At 40.1% G+C, this 20,382-nt stretch overlaps 2 protein-coding genes across 2 annotated transcripts in view; both read left to right on the forward strand.

The window, feature by feature from the left end:
- LOC137287425 (sodium-dependent multivitamin transporter-like) overlaps nucleotides 1-20,382 on the forward strand; it is a 47,669-nt gene that overhangs the window by 2,489 nt on the left and 24,798 nt on the right. Inside the window, exons 2-3 of the mRNA XM_067819695.1 lie at nucleotides 15,595-15,961; nucleotides 16,306-16,371. Coding sequence (XP_067675796.1) covers nucleotides 15,596-15,961; nucleotides 16,306-16,371 — 432 coding nt within the window. The 5' untranslated portion in view covers nucleotide 15,595. The remainder of the gene's footprint in view (nucleotides 1-15,594; nucleotides 15,962-16,305; nucleotides 16,372-20,382) is intronic.
- LOC137286707 (uncharacterized) lies at nucleotides 1,628-2,875 on the forward strand. Its single transcript, XM_067818689.1, has one exon. It carries the CDS (start codon nucleotides 1,628-1,630, stop codon nucleotides 2,873-2,875), a length of 1,248 nt encoding a protein of 415 aa, XP_067674790.1.

Raw genomic sequence — 20,382 nt, forward strand, 5'->3', positions numbered from 1 at the left:
CCGTTGTGTTTCAGAAATGCCAACGTGGCTTGGTAACCAACAAAAGACGATATCGTATTGGCCATTAACAAGATCACTATACAATTCAATTATTTCTATTAAAAGTGGATGTTTACATGACAGGTTGTTAATTGTCTGGAGGCAAGAAAGAGTCTGAATAGATTATATATTGCTTATGTCTAGGATGTCTTTGAATGTATTTAAGAGGCGTTAATATAGCGTTTGCTTCTGTTGTGAAGATAGAGCTGTTATCCGGTAATCTGAAAGATATTGTTCTGGATCCAATGAAAGTGGGACAAGCAACTGCGCCACCGTCATTGGACCAATCTGTAAATAAACATTTGCATGTACTATAGTTACTTTTAATTGATTATATTCTTGTTTATACTGTAATTCATTTGTTTCCGATTTTTTAAACCTCGCCAACTTCGGGTCTAACTAACTGCCAAGGAGGAGACGAAAGAAGACGGGAAGGAGATATATTTGATAGCTCAATGCCACCAGCAGAAAGAGAGGGTTTCACTCTTAGAAATAAGAGAACACTTTTTATTGTATAGATCCTCATAAAGAGGTTTAAAAACACTCTCAGGTCAGTTACATGCAGGATTGGCCTCATTAGAATATAGTTTTCTTATATACTGTAAGGACTGTTTTATACGTCGTTGACTAAGAGATGGCTCATCGGCCTCGACGTAAAGACTGTCAATAGGAGAAGTTCTAAATGACCCAAGACAAAGTCGTAGACCTTGATGGTGGATAGAATCAAATATTTTGAGGTTGCTTTTACAGGCTTTTCCATAATCAAGTTTGGAACGGATGAGAGATCTGTATAGGTGGGGATAGATATTTATGCGGTTTATACTTTCTGCAGAAATGCAAACAATTTGATTTTGTTATAGAAAATTTAAACTCGTTGTTTCAACTAGTCTGAGAGGGTTGATGCCACACGTACTTGAAACTGTCTCTCAGTTAATACATTAGACATAAGGCACCCGTGGCGAGCCACCTCCTCGTGGTGGGTGCTGGGTAACGCCAAGAGCTCGCCGACACCCCCGTAGTGGACCCGGGGGGATATTTGGTCCACCAACCCGTTTGCCGTGGGTTGCGGCCCGTGTCGGCGGAGGAGGGGATCCTGGTGGTTGAGGGCAATAGGGGCCTGGAACCGTGTTCCTATTGCCTAACACACCACTTTGGCCCTTACTTCACCTAGACGGGTGGTAGAACTGGCCCGATTCTATCAATCGGCTGGTCACGCCAAGCCCTGGGCATGGAGGCTGTATTTTGCACATGTAAATTGCTACTGGGTCTTGGCCATATCTATCTCAAATATCTAAACTATTTATATATTGAACTGCCTAGAGTCCTATGCCAGAAGGCGGTGGCTCATGGGCCAATCTGGTGATAATAACCTCCAAATGATGTATGTCTCTACTTTCTTGCCTTGGGCCGAACCAGTCGGGCATGAAATTGGTAGACAAATACAGCTATTTGTGTTGTTGTCTCTGGAGTATACCACCCCTGTATCCCCAGTGTTAGCATCTTGGATATCCGGTGCTTTGTGACACTGTCCATGTTGGCATTCCGTGGTGGATGGGGAGCAGGGGTGTTGAACAATTTTTTTTTCATCATGGATCCCAAGCAATCTGGTTCAACTCGTAATGAAAAGAAGAGACGATTAGATGAAATTGATCAACCTTCTGGACATATATCTCCTAATGCTGACTCATGGGCTCGATTCCTTGTAATCGAGGGCAAAGATAAACAACCTTTAAAGCTTAATCCGTTTGCCGTTTCTAAGGCCATTTCTGGAATATGTGGGGAAGTGTCCAATGTCACTCGTCTTCGCAGTGGTTCGTTGTTGGTCGAGTGTGCACGGAGACAACAATCTCTGAATCTGATATCTATCAAAACATTTGCTAACGTTGAGGTTGTTGTGTCTGTGCACAGAACGTTAAATTCCTGTCGCGGCATCATTCGTGATAAAGCACGCTGTCTCTCTGACATGTCTGAAGAGGACATTGCTACGGAGCTCCGGGAACAGGCTGTCACATCAGTGAAACGTTTTACTGCTAAGAGAGAAGGAGTCATTATTAACACCAACACCTACCTCTTGACTTTTTCTCGTTCTAGTATTCCAACTTCAATTAAGGCAGGGTATTTCAATATCGGAGTGGAGGTGTATGTCAGCAATCCACTCCGGTGCTACAAATGTCAGAAATTCGGTCATGGCTCACAATCATGTCGTAACGCTGTGGTGTGTCAACGTTGTGGAGACAACCACGAGGATACTAACTGCCAAAAAGATCCAAGGTGTGCAAATTGTGATGGCTCACATCCTACTTTTTCCAAGTCTTGCCCTGTGTGGCAAAGAGAGGCGAAGATCATGAAACTGAAATGTGAGAAAAATATCTCATACTTTGATGCTAAAAAGCTCTTGCAAAACCAAAACTCAAATCCGTTGAATTTAACCTATTCAGCTGCAGTCTCTCGCCCTGTAGCAACGTCCTCTATAGCATGTCAGACTGACTTGACTTGGGTCAAGTCAGAAAGACCTGTTGTTTCTAATGCTTCACCTCAGTCCGCGGTCATTGCATCTACGTCCCGAGCCAGTCAGTCTACGTGTGGAAGCCAGACAGAGAGTTTATCTGAAAATCAACCTGACACGTCTTCTTCTCAACCAGTAACTACTAATTCCAAAAAAAGGAAAGAAAAGAAACTAAACAGGAACCAAACACCTACCAACCCCTCCCCACCAGAGGTTCCTTTAGAAAACACATTTGGTCCTCTAGATATGGAGGTTACTTTGTCCTCACAGGACAAACAGAGGAAAAATTCCTCACGTTCACGTGAACGGTCCCCGGTTGTAGCACCATGACTCAATTGGTCAATATTATTCAATGGAATTGTAGAGGATTGAATCATAACTTCAGTGAAGTGCAATTACTCGTACAAGATTATCAGCCGGCAGCTTTATGTCTCCAGGAGACATATCTGAAAAACACAGACAGCTTTAACTTAACACGATATAGTAATTATCATTCCTTTTCTCCCTCTGGTGAAAAAGCAACAGGAGGCGCTTCTCTTTTGGTTCATCAGAGTGTCATACATAGCCCAGTCACTTTAAATACAGATCTTCAAGCTGTTGCTGTTCGACTGACCCTTCACATTGCACTGACATTGTGCAGCTTATATATTCCTCCATCTTCTACTATTCAACAGTCGGATCTCCAAAATCTGTATGATCAACTGCCGAAGCCCTGTATCATCATGGGCGACCTCAACGGACACAACCCGCTTTGGGGAAGTGCCCATACTAATAATAAAGGTAAAATCCTTGAGGAACTTATTTCAGACAATAACCTATGTATATTTAACAATGATTCACCCACCTATTTGCATCCAGCAACGGGGACATATTCTTCCCTGGATCTGTCAATCACCGATTCTACCTTATTTAATGAATTTGAATGGATGGTCCATGAAGACCTCTGTGGGAGTGATCACTTCCCAACCATTCTTAAAACACTCCACCCTGGTGATGATCCGCCATTGTCACGACGGAACTTCGCCAGGGCTGACTGGTCATTATATAAGACACTATGTACTTATTACATAAAACATGACCTTTTCGCGAACAGCAAAGATCCTATACTGTTATTTTCAGATATGCTGAACAACATTGCTGACCAATCTATACCAAAATCCTCTGCAGTTCCACACATTCGTAAACCATGGTTTAATAGTGAATGTCAGCAGGCCAGAAAGAGTAGGAAGAAAGCTGAAAAATATTTTCGACGCCACCCTACTGTTCATAATTTGAATAAAGTAAAAATTTTCAATGCTAAGGCTCGACGTGCATTTAAGCAGAATAAGCGTCAGTCTTGGAGAAACTATGTATCTAAGATCAATTCCCGTAGTGTGGAATATGATACAAAGAATTAAGGGCAAAGGTTCCAAGTCGACGGTACACCATCTGAAGGATGATGACAATTTGTTAACGGATAAAGCTGATATTGCCAACAAGCTTGGTGAAACTCTTGCCAAACATTCTTCTTCGTCAAATTACGTCCCTGCATTTCAACAATACCAGAAACAACAAGAGAAGAAACGGATAAATTTTAATTCGGATAATGGCGAAGATTATAATGAGTTATTTTCATTACATGAGCTCCATACTGCTCTTGAGCAAGCTCATGATACTGCGACAGGGGCCGACGATATCCATTATCAGCTCCTAAAGCATTTGCCCGAATCATGTCTGGAAACTCTACTTAATATATTTGATGCGATATGGACTACAGGCAATTTCCCAACTTCATGGCGTAATGCCATTGTAGTCCCCATTCCAAAACCTGGCCGGGATCATAGCGATCCGTCTAATTACAGACCAATCTCTTTAACAAGTTGTGTCTGTAAAACCATGGAACGTATGGTGAATAACAGATTAACTTGGTATCTTGAAACCAATAACCTGATCACAAATATACAGTGTGGTTTTAGGAAAAACCGTAGTACCATAGATCATTTGGTACGTTTAGAATCCTTCGTTAAAAATGCTATAGTGAATAAACAACATGCTGTATCGATCTTCTTTGATCTTGAGAAAGCTTACGATACCACCTGGAAGCATGGCATTTTAAAGGATTTACATGACTTTGGGTTAAGAGGTCGTTTGCCTCTTTTTATATCAGAGTTTTTAAAAGACAGGCAATTTCAAGTCCGAGGGGGTTCTACCCTGTCTGATCATTATAATCAGGATCAGGGTGTTCCACAAGGTAGTATTTTGTCCGTTACATTGTTTAGTATCAAAATCAATAGTTTATCTAAGGTTTTAACTGATTCAATCGATGGATCACTTTTTGTGGATGATTTTAATATTTCTTGTCGCGGTACGAATATGCATACTATTGAACGGCAATTACAGTTGTGTTTAAATAAAATAAACAAATGGTGTCTTGAAAATGGTTTTAAATTTTCTGAATCCAAAACTAATTGTATACACTTTTGTAGAAAATATAAACCGCATAAAGACCCTGAACTATCTTTAAATGGCACTCCCATCAAAGTTGTTAAGGAGGCCAAGTTCTTGGGTTTAATTTTCGATTCTCATTTAACCTTCTTACCGCACATTAAATCCCTGAAAGCTAAATGCCTGAAGGCACTAGATTTGTTAAAAGTTGTTTCCAACTCAAAGTGGGGAGGGGATCAAACTACCCTCTTACACCTATATCGATCACTGGTCCGTTCGAAGCTCGATTACGGCTCCATCGCATATGGTTGAGCCTGCAAAAGCAACCTTAAACTTCTTGATTCTGTCCACCATCAAGGCCTTAGACTTTGTCTTGGGTCGTTCAGAACTTCACCTATTGACAGTCTCTACGTTGAGGCCGATGAACCATCTCTTACTCAACGTCGCATAAAATTGTCTTTACAGTACATTACTAAATTATATTTTAATGAATCTAATCCTGCATATAATTGTGTGTTTAATCCACTTCATGAAAATTTATACGACAAGAGGTCTTCTCTTGTTCCCCCTCTTGGGCACAGAATTAAACCCTTTCTTTCCTCGGCCGGCATTGAGCTGGAAAACATAGCTCCCTCCCGTCTTCTTTCTTCTCCATCTTGGCAGTTGGTTAGGCCACAAGTTGATCTAACATTAACTTCATTTAAAAAATCAGAAACTAATGAATTACAATATAAACAAAAATATCATCAATTAAAACATAAATATAGCAATTACAAACCCTTATTTACAGATGGTTCCAAGGACGGTGGTGCAGTTGCTTGTGCCACTGTCATTGGATCCAGAACAATATCTTCTAGAATTCCAGGTAACAGCTCCATTTTTACAGCTGAAGCTAACGCAATACTGACAACTCTTAAATATATTAAAAGACACCCGAAACATAAACAGTATATAATCTATTCCGACTCTCTTTCTTGCCTCCAGGCCATTAAAAATATTTCTTGTAAACATCCACTTTTAATTGAAATAATTGAATTGTATAATAATCTTGCGACTGGCCAATACGACATCGTCTTTTGTTGGTTACCCAGCCATGTAGGCATTTCTGGTAACACAATGGCCGATCTTGCTGCTAAGGCAGCACTCAACAAATCTGTGACACCACTTCTTATTCCTTACAGTGATTACAAAGCTAGCATTAGAACATACATCCGTGATCTGATGCAGAAGAAGTGGGACACCCAAGTTGGTGTAAATAAATTGCATGAAATCAAACCGTATATTGGTTACACCCACTTGGGTTGTCAATCCAGATTTGAAGAGGTTATTTTAAGACGATGTCGTATTGGCCATACACGATATACTCATGTATACTTGTTGAAAGGTGAGGATCCTCCGTTTTGTATCCCTTGTGATGAGAGAATCACGGTCAAGCATATTCTGCTTGACTGTATTGAATTCTCCATCACAAGGGATAAATATTTCAATGTCAAAACTGTCAATGATCTTTTTAACACCGTTAATTCTCATTTAATCATTGGTTTTTTTAAAGGAAATTGATTTGTTGGTTGAATTATGAGTAGTATGTGCTGTAAATAGATGTATTTTAATTATCGGTAGTTTATATTAGTAACTTGAATTGTTAGTGGCGGTACCCTCAAGGGAGGTTGAAGTATTGTAAAACTATTGTCCTCCTGAGAGGGTACGTAAGTCCCAAAGCATTCTATGTAAATTTAAATCTACCAGGTTTTTAATTGTAGTATTCTTGTTATTTTAATTTTGGCTAGCATTTTGTACACTCGCCAGCAGCTGAAGGGATGATGTAAATCCAGCTAGGGTCCATGCAGGTAGCAAAGGTACTGTAAGTCCCCATGGTCCTTAGTATGGTGATCTACCTTCTGTTGTTGGCGATCTATGGCCTGTTTTTATATTGTATTGTCTAAATAGTATATTAGTGATATTAGTTTTAACTTTCCATGCTAGTTTTAATTGAAATTGTGATATTCTAGTTGTTTTACTGTCCTTCGTTGACAGAATTTTACAATATGCATATATTTCATTTAAGTGTTCATTCAAGTTTTCTCGTCACGATATGGCTGAGATATTGCCGACGTGACGTTAAATATTAACTCACTCACTCACTCATTAGACATAAATTGAGGCAAGCGAGCTCCCAACCCAAAAGAATGTAAATCTTTTAACATACCATGCTTCCAAGTAGTATCATATGCTTTTTCAAGATAAAAAATGATTGATACTGCATGTTGTTTTTTTTATGAATGAATTTTTAACAAATCATTCCAAACGAACCAAGTGGCCATTTGAGCTTCGGTTTTCACGGAAACCACATTGTATATCAGTGGTCATATCGTAGGTTTCCAAAACCAAAAAAAAAAACCTAAGCGATTATTTACAATTCGCTCCATGGTTTTGCAAACGCAGTTAGTTAATGAAATAAGTCTATAATTTGATGGATCTGTATGATCCCTGACAGGCTTTGAAATAAGAAAAACTATGACTTTTCACCATGAAAGCCGAAAATCTTGCGTTATCTAAATATGATCAAAAACGCCAAGTAACCTTTGGAGACATGATTTTAATGAAGATAGAAACATTAATGAGCACAGAAACTTTCATCTTTGTTAATCAATTAAGGATATACATATTATGCTTATAGTACCAACTGCGCTTGCGTGTTGACCAGCAAAGATCGAATCTCAGTCAAGAATTCTGGGATATCATTCGGGTACCCGCAAAGGCAAACACAAAATCAAATGCCTTGGACCAGTGTAAGGTCATTGTGTGTAAACCCAACGTTTGATACAATGGCGAACTATATATATCGACTGAACACTTTACTGAAACAGTGAGCATACTGAAGTGTACTTTCAATGTTTTTGACTACAAAATGTTGACTTAAGAAAACATGTTTTCAAAAGATTTCTGTTTAAATAATTTAAAATGATTTGATTTCAGAGTGTTACTGTATATCTGACACCAAGTCATCCTGTTAATTCACTGAATGGAAAAGAACTCTTGTAAAATCACAAATAGGTTCTGACGAAAATTCTAGAACCATTTGGTGCATGATTTGATCTTTATTCAACAAATTAATAAACATCCTTTGAAATCAAGAGAATCACGAGAAGTATCCTTTCCTGGTTTTAAACCTCATGGCTTCTTGAATGGAAAATCCGAATGTCCGAAAATATCCCTATTACAGCAAAATAACCCCCCACCAAATCGTGCAAAAAAGGCATGAGAGAGCAACTGAATAGATTTCAGCTCATCAACATGTCTCCTGACACACCTTACTTAAAGTTCTCATCAAACCCAACTCCCTCCAAATATCAAAATCATTAACCTCTTTTGACTAACACCAGCAATCAAACATAGCAAGTATACTTACCCTTGATAAATTCAAATAAAGTACAACCATTCCTTTTCTTGGTATAGAAATGCTTTTATGCTTTTACTTGTACGCTCCTGGAACCAATTTACAAGTTTTCAAAACTCAAGCCCTAACAGTGTGTTGATAAGAACCCGTAAGGATTACAACGAATGCGTAACGAGCCTATCTGCCTTGACAGATCAACCGATCTATCGCCTGCTGAGAAAGATGGCTTTGTGATTCGCGTTGTTCCATTTGAATCTCTTCTCTGTTGATTTTTCTCTTACTTTCTCAGGAAGAAATATCTTTTTTCTTCAATCCGGACTTTCCACGTTTACACTCTGAAAGGAAAATTTAATGTATTTTCTCAATCAAGGCCAAAGTAGTTGATAATATTTGACTAATTCACAGTTCACATTTCCATCATCGGGACATGTTGCACTGAAGGACAGCTAATAAACGTCTCTACCCTAACACATTAGTGATTGCTGGTGTCACACGTTATTGCATAATATCATATATTATTCAATAATGTTGACAACCGGCTCTGTTACGTGTTGGTTCTTGAGTTGATACTAAACGGTTTACGGCAGAAATGTGATATAATTCAGAATCTCACCCTAAATTAAGCTTCACAAATCAACACTAGTTAGCACAAATTAAATAGGCAGGAAAAGTTTAACGGTAAAACAATACAAGTGCAAAAATCACAGCAGAGCAGATACAACTCCACTTGTATATCTTGGAAAAAGATTCTAGATCTTTCTATAACAAGCATTGTCACTAAGGTGACATTATCCCCCGCCGCAAATTATCAAACCTAAAACGTAATGAAAGTGAAGGTCATAGTTTATGAAGTCAGCTTATTTTGAAATCTTGCTTTGTAGTTGTTCGTACACACAAATATTTTCAACACAAACGTTGATCTTCGCATGCATGTCTTAACGTAATAAATATGAGAAAGTAGTAATAAGAAAGTGCTTATTGAAAACCATTCAAGGGAGGTCTTGAAAGTCTGTGACGAAAATCCAGTGAAGCATTTTTGAGATATCTTGCTGACAATCTTAACATGCAGTTTAATATGCTGAAATCTTCAGTGTTACAGTGACCTTGAAAATAATGTGAACGCTGCCAAAAACGACTGGAACATTAACTAGGCCAAGCTTGGTGTTGAATATGAGAAAATCTAGTGCATGGGTCTTGAGATATCTCGTTGACAAACATAACATGATGCTGAACAGGCCGAAATCTTCAAAGTGTCACCATGACCTTGAAAATTACGTAAAGGTCACCACAATCAACTGAGCCCTGTGCCTTCCCCGGATAAAGCTTGGTATTGAATATCAAGAAAATCCAGTGACCAGTTCTTGAGATATTTCGAGACAAGGGTAAAAAGTTAAAGTCCCCTTGTGGTCTTGAAATGAAGGTCAAGGTTACCAATTCCTATACTGTGATGAACCTAGGTACAAATATTTATTCAACGGTCCTTTAGATGATCCATCTTAACAAACTAACCAAATTCTGGGGATACTATCACATTTTGTTTAGACAGACAATTCGTGTGCAACAAATATTAAGACAAATATTAAAAAATAAAACATGTGCAAATAAACGGAAGTACAAAAGAAAGTACACACCCTACTAATTTGTCCATAAATAAAATCAGACCAAACATAAATAAGATTCAACTGTTTAATTTTATTGCTGGGTCATTTTCAAACGTGTTCGGAAATTATTTAGAGATTTATTCCAATTTGAAGCACTTTTGTTTACATTTGCGTCCATAAGGGGTATAAAAGCAAATGTCACATGTCGTCTAGAAATGATGACAGTCCCAGGTGTGAAAGCAATGCAAGTGTTCTTAGTGCCTCGTATGACCCCCGTTTGCATTAATACAGGCCAGCACACGTCTTCTCATGGAGAAAGTCAGCCGCCGGATGACGTCATGAGGGATCCGCTGCCACTCCTCTAGCAGAGCCTGTTCCACCTGAGGAATGGTAGTTGGCTGCTGAGGTCAACGTCGCAACTGCCTCCCGAGGTGGTCCCACAGGTGCTCAATTGGTGACAAGTCAGGGGAGCGTGACGGCCAAGGCAAAAGCTGAATGTTCTGGTGGGTCAGGAAGTCCATAATGAGTGTGGGGTCTGGCGTTAACCTGTTGAAGAATCATCCCTTGCCGTTGTCTCTGCATGAAGGGGATCACCACCGGCTGCGACACTTGGTCTCTGTACCTTTGGGCTGTTAGGGTCTGGCGAATAACCACCCAATCCGTCCTCTGGTGTTCGCATATGCCACCCCAAACCATAACGCTTTCGCCGCCAAAGGGAACGACTTCTTGGACACATGCTGGAGCCAGCAGCTCGCCTCTACCGTCAGCCTGGAAGAGGTTGAACCGACTTTCATCGCTAAAGATGACTCGTGACCAGTGCCGACGTTGCCAGCGTCTCATCATTCTTTCCCAGCGAAGACGGTTCATGCGGTGTTGAGCGGTCAAGGTCACCCCACGGAATGGACGATATGCCCGGATACCAGCAGCCCGAAGTCGTCTCATGACTGTGTTCCTACTGACGAAGTCACCTAGCGCTGTCGCTGCTGATGACGTCATGGTGAGGTATCTGTTGCGCAGATGTAGAGTGCGCAGGTGTCGGTCTTCCACAGGGGTTGTTACTCTCGGTCTTCCACTTCTTGGACGGTCGGATGTCTGGCCAGTATGGTTGAAACGACGAGAGAGTCGGATAATGGTTTATCTTGTGCAGCCAACAGCAATCTCACTGTTTGAGACTCTCTCTCGCTCCGCTGCTGTAAGACGTGGCATTTCTCTGTGTGTTTTTCCTCACAAGTGTAATGAACGGTAGAATACACCGCTTTTCATACCCTTTCTGCACAAAATGCACGTGCAAATGGAAAAAAAATCATCCTTTCCGAAAAATGCACTTTTTGAGAAACCAGAATGCTAAAGTTACGTTTTGGCACCGTGTTATCATTGATTGCGTTCGTTGCAATACTGTAACTTCAAGACTGAAACACTTTTGGGGAACCATTTTGAAAAAATATGACATTTTAGGGGTGTGTACTTTCCTTTGTACTTCAGTTTATAGCATACCCTTGCCCCTTACTGAGTATTACGTATACCATGCTGAAGTAGAAGTTTGAGAACAAGAGATGTTTCTTGTGCGTTCAAGCACCTTGGGTCTGCAGTAATGTTACGGTTGATATTTTGCAGTGACAAAAGGTATAAAAACAGCAAAATATAACACTGATAAGTCTAAAATATTTAATAATTTGTAAGATACAAAGATTCATAATAGAGGTTTCTAGTACAATACAACTGAGCACAATCTAATGTAATGTGTCATAAATATAATATCAAGTCACCAAAGTCTTGGTTTTCGGTGGTTTTCTTGGTTTGAGTGTAGGACAACGTTGGCGAAGAGCAGACAGACGTAGATAGGCCGAATATTAATCTGAGTGTACGTCAGTGTGTGTGTCCCGTCAACACAAGAACCAGCCTTATGTATACACAGTCACTGATTCTTGTGCATTCCAAAACTTCGCGACCGGCCTCAAGTTTACCAACAGTCAAAAACACATCCTCATATGCAGAAGAGCCCCTAAGTGGAGGCAACTCTATAGCTCTACCTTAAAAGGCGTGCCGCTAAAATACTATTACCGTGATACATGTGACCCATCATAACTATGAGTCAAAACTCCAAACATTGTGACCCAATCTTACAAATTACACAAACACACCCTCGTAGCAGTAATAAAAATACACTGGTCTCATACTTTTAGATCTTAAGAAAATGTTGCTTTAGAAATACTAGTCTTATTGCTAAAAAGTGCTCAGTTTGAAAACTGAAATGTTGTAATACATGTCTTTGGAATCAGAAAAATATGTTGATTGTGACAAGCAGTCGCTGTAACATACAAAACTCAATGTCTGTTTACTGATACCCATGTGTCTCCCTGTCAGTCTGGTAATGACAATATGAAATACACAGCTTCAGTCAATGACCATATCGAGTTTGAACTTTACACCTATTAGGCTATACATCATAAACAAAATACATTGATTTATAGCAAAAGAGTTCTGTCTCTGTTACATTACGTAAATACACAGACAGGCTGGTGTGATACTTGTACACATGACATGTTGTTATGTCTATAGGTTGCAAACAAACTGCATCCATTTTCTCGGATGACTGGATCGGACGGAAACCGGTGCCAACTCACATTGACAGTTTCAAGTTTTGCTCTGTACTTTGACGGACAATATTTTCCACAACGATTCATATACAATAAAGGAAGTTGTTATTCATAACAAATCTTACTTTATTATTACTTCTAACACGCCAACCAAACAGATCATCTCTGTATACACACAATCATCCCCCAGAGTATCGGCAAATAAACAGGACGACGAAAAGTCTTCGTTACACTTGAGTGCAAACACATCCGCTATGACTGGGTTCGAGGGAAGTAAATCCATGTACACTATAGTGCACTTTTGATTCGCGACTACACGCTTATAATGTTGTTTATATGTTATGTTTTGTTTCTTTGGGGCAATGTGTATGATATGTCGCAAATAAGTCAAAATTGTGTTTTATTCATCTTTGTTTGTGATTTTGTTTTTTGGTTGCAGATGACCTTTAAACAGTAGGGGTGACTATTGACGGGGGACAACTACTGCGACAGTGATAATCTATTGTGGCTAACAATTACAATAGTAGTACTATATTCTTGACACCTTGAATTGTCGTATTTCAAGTCAACATTAATGTACAGTTTTAGGCAATATAAACGAACGCAGTCTCTTTAATGAGTGACAGGAAGCCTGAAACCCAGAGACGTAACCAGTCAAAACAAACTCAACGAAGCTGACAGTCTGCACCAAAACAGTCTGTATTCTGCGCATTTATCACCGGAAGTCAGTTACTAAACTGTCCATAGTCACACATACCATCCTTGCATCAACATTTTTTCGTTTCTACCATCTGACTCAACAGTTGCAATGGATCACTAGTTCGATGTATAGTTACAACCCGATTAAATAGTAGAGGGATGAATTGTAAACAGTCGTTGAATGCTGGACGTGGCAGTGGTTGACTTGGTGATGCACGGGGAGAGACTAGACTATATATCATCAGTACATACTCTACACTCACTTCACATGGGCACCTAAACCCGTGTCCTGCCAGCGTTGTGGATACTGTGGGGAGGTAATCCTGACACCGCGAGGTAGACATACAAACAAATAGGCGGAGCTATGTAAACGTGGAGCTTATGTAAAGCTTACGTCACAACTGACAGGCGCCCTGGCAGATAGAGAGGTAGGTGGATTTTACTTGCAGATAGCGCATAGGCACTAAGACAACTGTACCTGGCAAAACATAAGGGACGTCGGGTCTCAGTGAAGAAGTCATCCTGTACGTACGCATATAGGCTGACACAACAATCGTTAAAAGACGCTAAGAAACGTATTGTACGTTGATTATGTTTATATCATTACCGGTCTCTTTCCAGTGTGGCTATACCCGGGACATGATTCAAACAGTTAAACACCCAAGTAGAAGAAGTATACTCCATGAATAGAAGCCAACGATTAGGTTTACATACTTGGGTTGTCAGTCAACACGTGATGACGTCATTGTTAATAGTAATGAAACGTGCACATAGGTTATCCAAAATATAACTTATTTGAACCTTGGACTTAACATGTTTATGACTGGAAACTTGATCTCGTCATATATAGCTGGAATAACCGTTGTGTGACATAAAGCCAAACTCAGATCAACTCAACTCAGTCTGATTAACGTGCAGCTGACATATTTCCATTAACGTGATATGGACAATTCATCGAAACTCCATTCAGTGGCCAGGATCTACCCAGCTTCAGCAAACAATTTATGAGAATACCTTAACACTCACTCATACTGTGCATCGATATCAACGTCTAGAAACCTGTCAGCCACAGCAGCCGTACATTTTCAGCGGCCTTTGCAAGACCTTAGCACTTCCGAAGACAAGAAACGTTTTTCATGTCTTTATGGATTGCCTCATGGTTGTCGGGTGAGAGTAAGGAACCGATAATATTTTGAAGAGTAGCAAATCTAAATCCGATCTAACCATCCACAAACTAGGCACGTATCACGACTGCAACATTTGTAACAGTCAAGCATTTATATACACTTCGTCCGGTCTCATGAAAATTTGAAATCAAAACTGGTTCTTGAATGTCACAATGTGGCGTACACAAATGAAGTTTGGAACCAGCTAACTCCGGGACGTAGAGTCTCGCAAGACGTACAGAACCAGAAGAGAGTCAGTAAGGTAACACACTATTTGTAACGTCGCTTATATCCGTTTGTTGAAACTTAGAGGCGTTATCTTAGAAGACTGTTGTTTCTTTGTATTCTAAAATACAATGCAGAGATTTGGCTGTGTTGTCACGATCGAGTCAATATAACACAACTGTCTTAAGGGAAGGATATATCACGGTGAAACACCTCACCACCATCTAATGGCTTTAACCAGTCATCACCCGTTTTTTAAGGATTATGAAAGTTTGGTTTTATGCAACCGTCAGCAATGCCCCGACTCGATATGCTGCCTCTGCTTCACGGCTACCCGGAGTGGATTATTATCGGGTACATGTGATTTAGGGGTACTCCGTCTCTTATCACAGATATGGGTTGCCGAAGACCAATTCTAGCTTGGAACCTCACCGGTTTTAAAAGACACGATATTTCGGACAAACGATATATTGAGTGTCTGTAAATTTAGAAATCTTAGAAATAACGTATTGCACGTCTCAATGACGAAACCACTGACTTCACGGAACCTTGCACGTGCATGTATGTTGGATAGATGTCACTAATTTCTAGTGTTTATGTTATGTTTCTACACAGGTTTGATAAATTTCAATTTTAAATGTTTGTATGCACAGTTTCTTTATGGGGCTTGTGTACGTGAAATGCATGCGAGATGCGCTTAGATGTGTCCAGCATATCGTCAGAACAGGAACCCAGAAACAGTTGGTCGTATTGTATGATTTTTAGAGGAAAACAAGTGGTCATTCAAACATCACAAGTAATGGCAAAACTTTTCTTCACACAGGTGCTACAAATATGCATTTTAATAGCGTCATAACGAGAGACAATACATCTGTTTGAACGTATTTATTCATTATGGATTGTGTTTTCATTTTCGCATGAAATCGGCGCCATAAAGAAGTATGGAGACGTCGTACAGCATCCAGACTGGAGAGACTAAGACCCTGGGTGTGGTGGACTTTGTGGTGTTTGCCAGCACACTGTCAGTCATGTTATTTATAGGACTATATTTTGCAATGAAGGACAAGAAGAATCGCGATCCAGCTCAATATTTGGTAGCAGGAAGAAGTATGGGGGTACTTCCGGTGTCCTTGTCCCTGGCTGTGACCTTCCTATCGGCCTTGACCTTGCTAGGACTTCCGGCTGAAATCTACAACTACAACACGATGTTCTGGTGGCTGGCTCTGGGGATGGTTCTGGCAGTAGCTGGAGCTGCCCACGTGTTCAATCCTGTGCTGTACAACATCGGGATCACCAGCGTGTACGAGGTAATGTATGTCACATCCCTCAGCCTGTTTGTATGTATAATTCAACATGATAATTTGCATAAACAAATGACTCAAGAACTACTTAAAGTAGTTTATATTAAATTCCTTTTTGTGTATTATGTATTTATCCTTTCAGAGAAATATTTACTACACAGTGGGGATTTTTGTTGCTCAGCAGTTATACCTTTCTGTTGTAACACGGATGAAATCTTTATCAGATGCAAAAGAGGCTCAGATGAATGACCGTGCAATGTTATGAAAGACAACAACCAACTATCCATTATTTACCCGTTCCTTTTTCAAACACGTTACATTTATAAATACCATTCCTTATTATATTTCAGTACATTGAAATGCGATTCGGAAGAACCGTTAGGTCATTTCTAACCATTGGCTGGTTATTTCAAACTGTGAGTTGTTTCGTACAATAAATAGCATAACGAGTGTGTGTATGAGTGTGTGTGTGTGTGTGCGTGTGTGTGTATGAGAATGTGTGTGTATGAGTGTGTATGAGAATGTGTGTGTATGAGTGTGTGTGAGTGTGCGTGTGTGTGAATGTGAGTGTGTGTATGAGTGTGTGTGTGTGAGTGTGTGTGTGTATATGAGTGTGTGTGTGTGTGTTTGTATGTGAGAGAGAGAGGGAGAGAGAGAACTAAAAGTGTAAATGTATTCGTGCGTGCGCGCGAGAGAGCGTGCTTGCACCTTCAGCTTGTAAAATGAACTCTTTATTTGGCGAGATGTCGCACATCTCAATGCTAATCACTTCATTTAGTCATGGTTAACTTTTTTCATGTTTCACCTTAAAACTGATCAACACGTATTTGTGATGTTTTATTTTTGATTTTATGACCGAATAATTGATTTTATTTTTTATGATAGAGGAATTTGCCGCAGCAAAACTAAGCAGCAGAACAACGCTATGCTTAAGTACCTATTTGGTATTGTAAATTTAACAGGTTGCGAATGCAAGAATTTTTACAAATTTCTGTTACTGACAGCACAACTGAATATTGTTAATTGTAAATGTTGTTGTGGGCTCAGGGAACAGCAAGCCGTGATCAGAGTCACAACATATTGCATAACTCCGATGTGAGTGACAACTTGCCAGCCATCTCTTGACGGCTCAAACTGTCTGCAGCTCCCTTCGCCCGCTCATATGTTTAATAAATAACCAGTTGAAGGGAAGTTATTAAGCTGACCCAAAGGAAATGTGTGCGATTGCATACTTTGGTTAGCCAGAACCTGACACTTGATATGGTAATATGAATCCTTATATTAACCTTTAGCCTGCTGAATCAATTTCAGCATAAGGCGCTGATAAGAGGGTGTGTGATTTCAAACAGTCGGTGTGTCATTAAATAAGGAACAACTGAAAAAATATTCGGCTCATTAATACTAGACAGCAAAATAAACATTATCTAAAAAAAAATATCCAGATAATTTCAAACGTACAGAGGTTAATTACTAGACAAACATAAATAAAGTAATTTTCCAGAATTTACCTGAAGTACTTGGTTGACAGCCGAATGCGTTTTATATTAGGACTCCAATAAATTGTCAGATAAGAGCAAACCGATTTCAGTAGTCATATTACCGATATCTCATAATTACCTGACCTTCATTTCGTATATTGGTATCGGCAAAAACAAATGCACGACGAAAAATTAGGAATTAATTCTGAAATATAATAATCGAAAACGTTCGTTGCAAACAAATTATATTTTCGATGTCATCACATGTTTTATTCAAAAGGCACTATTGCGTATATTTCAAAGTGTCATGTCATGGAAATAACAGAATAAAATACATTATATTTTAACATATTTCTTAAGGGTACAGGAATGTTGATATTTTCTCCGATGAATTCTCTATTAAAAATAGATGTTTTTCTTTGATAAGCAATATTTAATGTTCTACATTTTATTGTAGTGTAGTACAGTATAATGCAAGCCATATTTGTCTTAAGATTGAAAGGTAATATGCATTGAAATGGAAAACCCAAGATATGAAAATGGGAAACTATATTCATTAAATTAGAATATGTACTAAGGATATTAAAATGATTTTCAATACGGATTTATTCACAAAATTTACAACAAATGTGAGTTGCTGTATACGAAAATTGTTCATGCTGATGTTTGTTCATTTTGTACGGAAGAAAGAGAAGATATAGAACATGTATATTATTACTGTCAGCATACGAAACACTTTTGTTTTCACTTTGAAACCCTTTTGAAAGACAACATACCAAACTTTGTCTTAACAAACTGGTTCCCAAAACTCAGATTATCGTACATTTCATATCAATCTCCTAGCCAAGAAATACCCGCATAATATGAACATAAAAAGTAAAATTTTGGAAAATCAAGAAATCTCTCAAAGAGATGATAAAAATAGAAAGATATATTGCAACAAAGAATAACAAAGAACACACATTCGAGCAAAAATGGAGATCACTGGTGGGTATGCTTTGTGATCAATAGTTCCAGTCTGAATATACCCCTTGGTTGGAAAAGTATTTGAAAATGTATTTGATACTTATACATTTGACACTGAAATGTATCTGGATGGATCCAATGGAATGTATGTAAAGATTACACAAATATATGTGTACTTTTGAACTAAATAAAAATATGTATGAAAAAAATACCCATCCTACCCATTTATGAGCAGTTTTAGCACAATTTAGGTGAAGTAATTTTAAGATGGTTGTAGAAACAGGGCATTATATCTACAATGACTGTAATCAAAGATTCTGTACATCATGTGTGGTCAAAGATCTAACCTGTTGTTGGCGTCCTTCTGTCTGGCGACACAATGGCGAATCTGCACCCAGGTCCGTTCGGTGTTGTGTTGCAGCGCCGACTGTTGCTGTAAAGTAAAGTCCCATGCGGCTTCGGCAGCTTTCTCTGTTGCAGGCGTAGTCTGTGGTGGGAGGGGCGGGGTAGTGCTGGAGCCTCTGTCGATGGTTGTCATCTTCTCCTCCCACCGCTTCTTCCTCCTGTCCTCGGCTAACTGAATGTCAGCCTTGACGGTGGATCGCCAGCTTGTGCGATCATTCCGCTGCTTCCAGGTATGCTGGACTGTTTCAAGTTTTCAAGTCGCAGTTGCAGGTGTCTTTGTATCGCAGTATGGGACGTCCAGCTAGGTGCGTTCCGGTGGCGAGCTCTCCATAAAGAATGCCTTTTGGAATGTGACAGTCATCCATTCTGTAGACGTGGCCAAGCCAGTACAGGCGTCTCTGGGTGAGAACGGTGAACATGCTTGGTACGCCTGCCTTGGACAAGACGCTTGCGTTTGTGACGTGATCCGACCAGTTGATGCCTAGGAGTTGCCTCAGGCAGCGCATATGGAAGACGTTCGGCCCCTGCGCTTAATAATAGTAAGGAGTCCATGCTTCGCTGCCATGGATAAGGGTGCCTACTTTCATTTCTGTGTTGAGCATCAGCATTGTGTTGTCCCAAACCCTCTTTGCTAAGCGGGCCATTGCAGTCGCTGCTTTGTTAATCCTCACATTCAGCTTGGAATCTGGGGATAGCTTTTTGGAGATAGTGGAGCCGAGATAGGTGAAATTATCCACCACCTCCATTGGTGATTGAATGTGTAGTCTTCTTGAGGCAGATGGTGAGGACCAACTCTGTGCTTGCCACCGCAAAGTAGGTGATAAGTCACTGGAGGGCCTTCTCGGGGTGTACACAGATCGCACCAGCACCTGCAAAAAGCTCCCTATGAGGACCCAGTGAACTGAGGCGTCAGAGGTTGTAGAGGATTCCGTCAGTCCTTGTGTGGAGGAGGATGCCGTTTTCAGACTCGAAGAAGTTGTAACATACAATCCTGTGTAGGAGGGCGAAGAGGCCTGTCGGGCTGACTAGGCTGAATGCCTTGATCAGATCGATGGCGATGATGACCAAGGGGCGTCTCCTTTCACGGTACTTCTCCTGTAGCTGCCTGAGGGAGACCACCATGTCAATTTTTGACCGTTTTGCTTAACCCCACATTGCAACTCAGGGTAAACGTGCTTGGCGAGTAGGTGGAGGTGGTTGAGGACGACTCGGGTGAATGCTTTACCCATTATATTGAGGAGGGATACGTGATAGTTGATACAATCGCTGCTGTAGCACTTGGTATTGTAGCGTCACGATCTTTACGTCCCACGTGTTCTTTGGCATTGTGCCTTGTACCCAGAATAGGAGGAGGAGATCATGGAAGTGGCTCAGGAGGGAACTCTCTTTCCCTGCCTTCACAATCTCTGGTGGAATTCCATCACTGCTTGGTGCATTTCCACTGAAGAGAGAGTCGATGGCTTTCCTGAGCTCCTCCATGACAGGGAAAGGTGTGGTGTTCTCAATGACTGTGTCAGTGACGACATTTTCTCGTGAGAATAGTTCCTGGTATTGCTCGGCCCCTCTCTCCATCTGCTT

The sequence above is a fragment of the Haliotis asinina genome, chromosome 6, assembly GCF_037392515.1.
Source record: "Haliotis asinina isolate JCU_RB_2024 chromosome 6, JCU_Hal_asi_v2, whole genome shotgun sequence".
NCBI lineage: Eukaryota > Metazoa > Mollusca > Gastropoda > Lepetellida > Haliotidae > Haliotis > Haliotis asinina.